We start from the raw sequence: 445 nt of genomic DNA on the forward strand, positions 1-445 counted from the left end.
GAGTCAGAGGATCTCCTCCGGACCCATCTGGAGGTCGGGAATGTGGATGCTGCGTCAGCGCGCGGAGGGCGGCGCGTGCGCGCCGAGGTGATCCCCGCGTTTAAAAGCGCCGCAGATCTCAGTGCGTCACAGCGACCCAGTAGAACCAGAACCGCTCCGAACAAAGCTCGTTCGAGTTTTCTCCTGCTTTGGATCCGGTTCGCTTCGTCTTGGACGGAACCGGCGGCTCGGTTCGGACCGTTCGCACCAGCTGGGAGGATTTATGGAGCGGGACTCTGTTCGGTCCATCTGAACTTTCTCTGCTCGGAGGACAACATGAAGTCTGCAGAAGAAGGTAAGTTTTATTCTTCATGTCGGTTCTGGACTCTGAACCCGGACCAGGTTCGGGTTTTTGGACTTTCTCAGTTAAAATCGGAGCTGCGGTGAGCGCGCGCTCCTCCCAGCT

General features: G+C 58.0%; 1 protein-coding gene across 1 annotated transcript in view; it reads left to right on the plus strand.

Annotated features, from left to right (window-relative positions):
* The window catches only part of nfatc1 (nuclear factor of activated T cells 1), a 30,814-nt gene continuing 30,369 nt past the window's right edge, over positions 1 to 445 (plus strand). Inside the window, exon 1 of the mRNA XM_054745489.2 lies at positions 1 to 334. Within this exon, the coding sequence (XP_054601464.1) occupies positions 316 to 334 (19 nt within the window). The 5' untranslated portion in view covers positions 1 to 315. The remainder of the gene's footprint in view (positions 335 to 445) is intronic.

The sequence above is a fragment of the Nothobranchius furzeri genome, chromosome 19 (assembly GCF_043380555.1).
Source record: "Nothobranchius furzeri strain GRZ-AD chromosome 19, NfurGRZ-RIMD1, whole genome shotgun sequence".
NCBI lineage: Eukaryota > Metazoa > Chordata > Actinopteri > Cyprinodontiformes > Nothobranchiidae > Nothobranchius > Nothobranchius furzeri.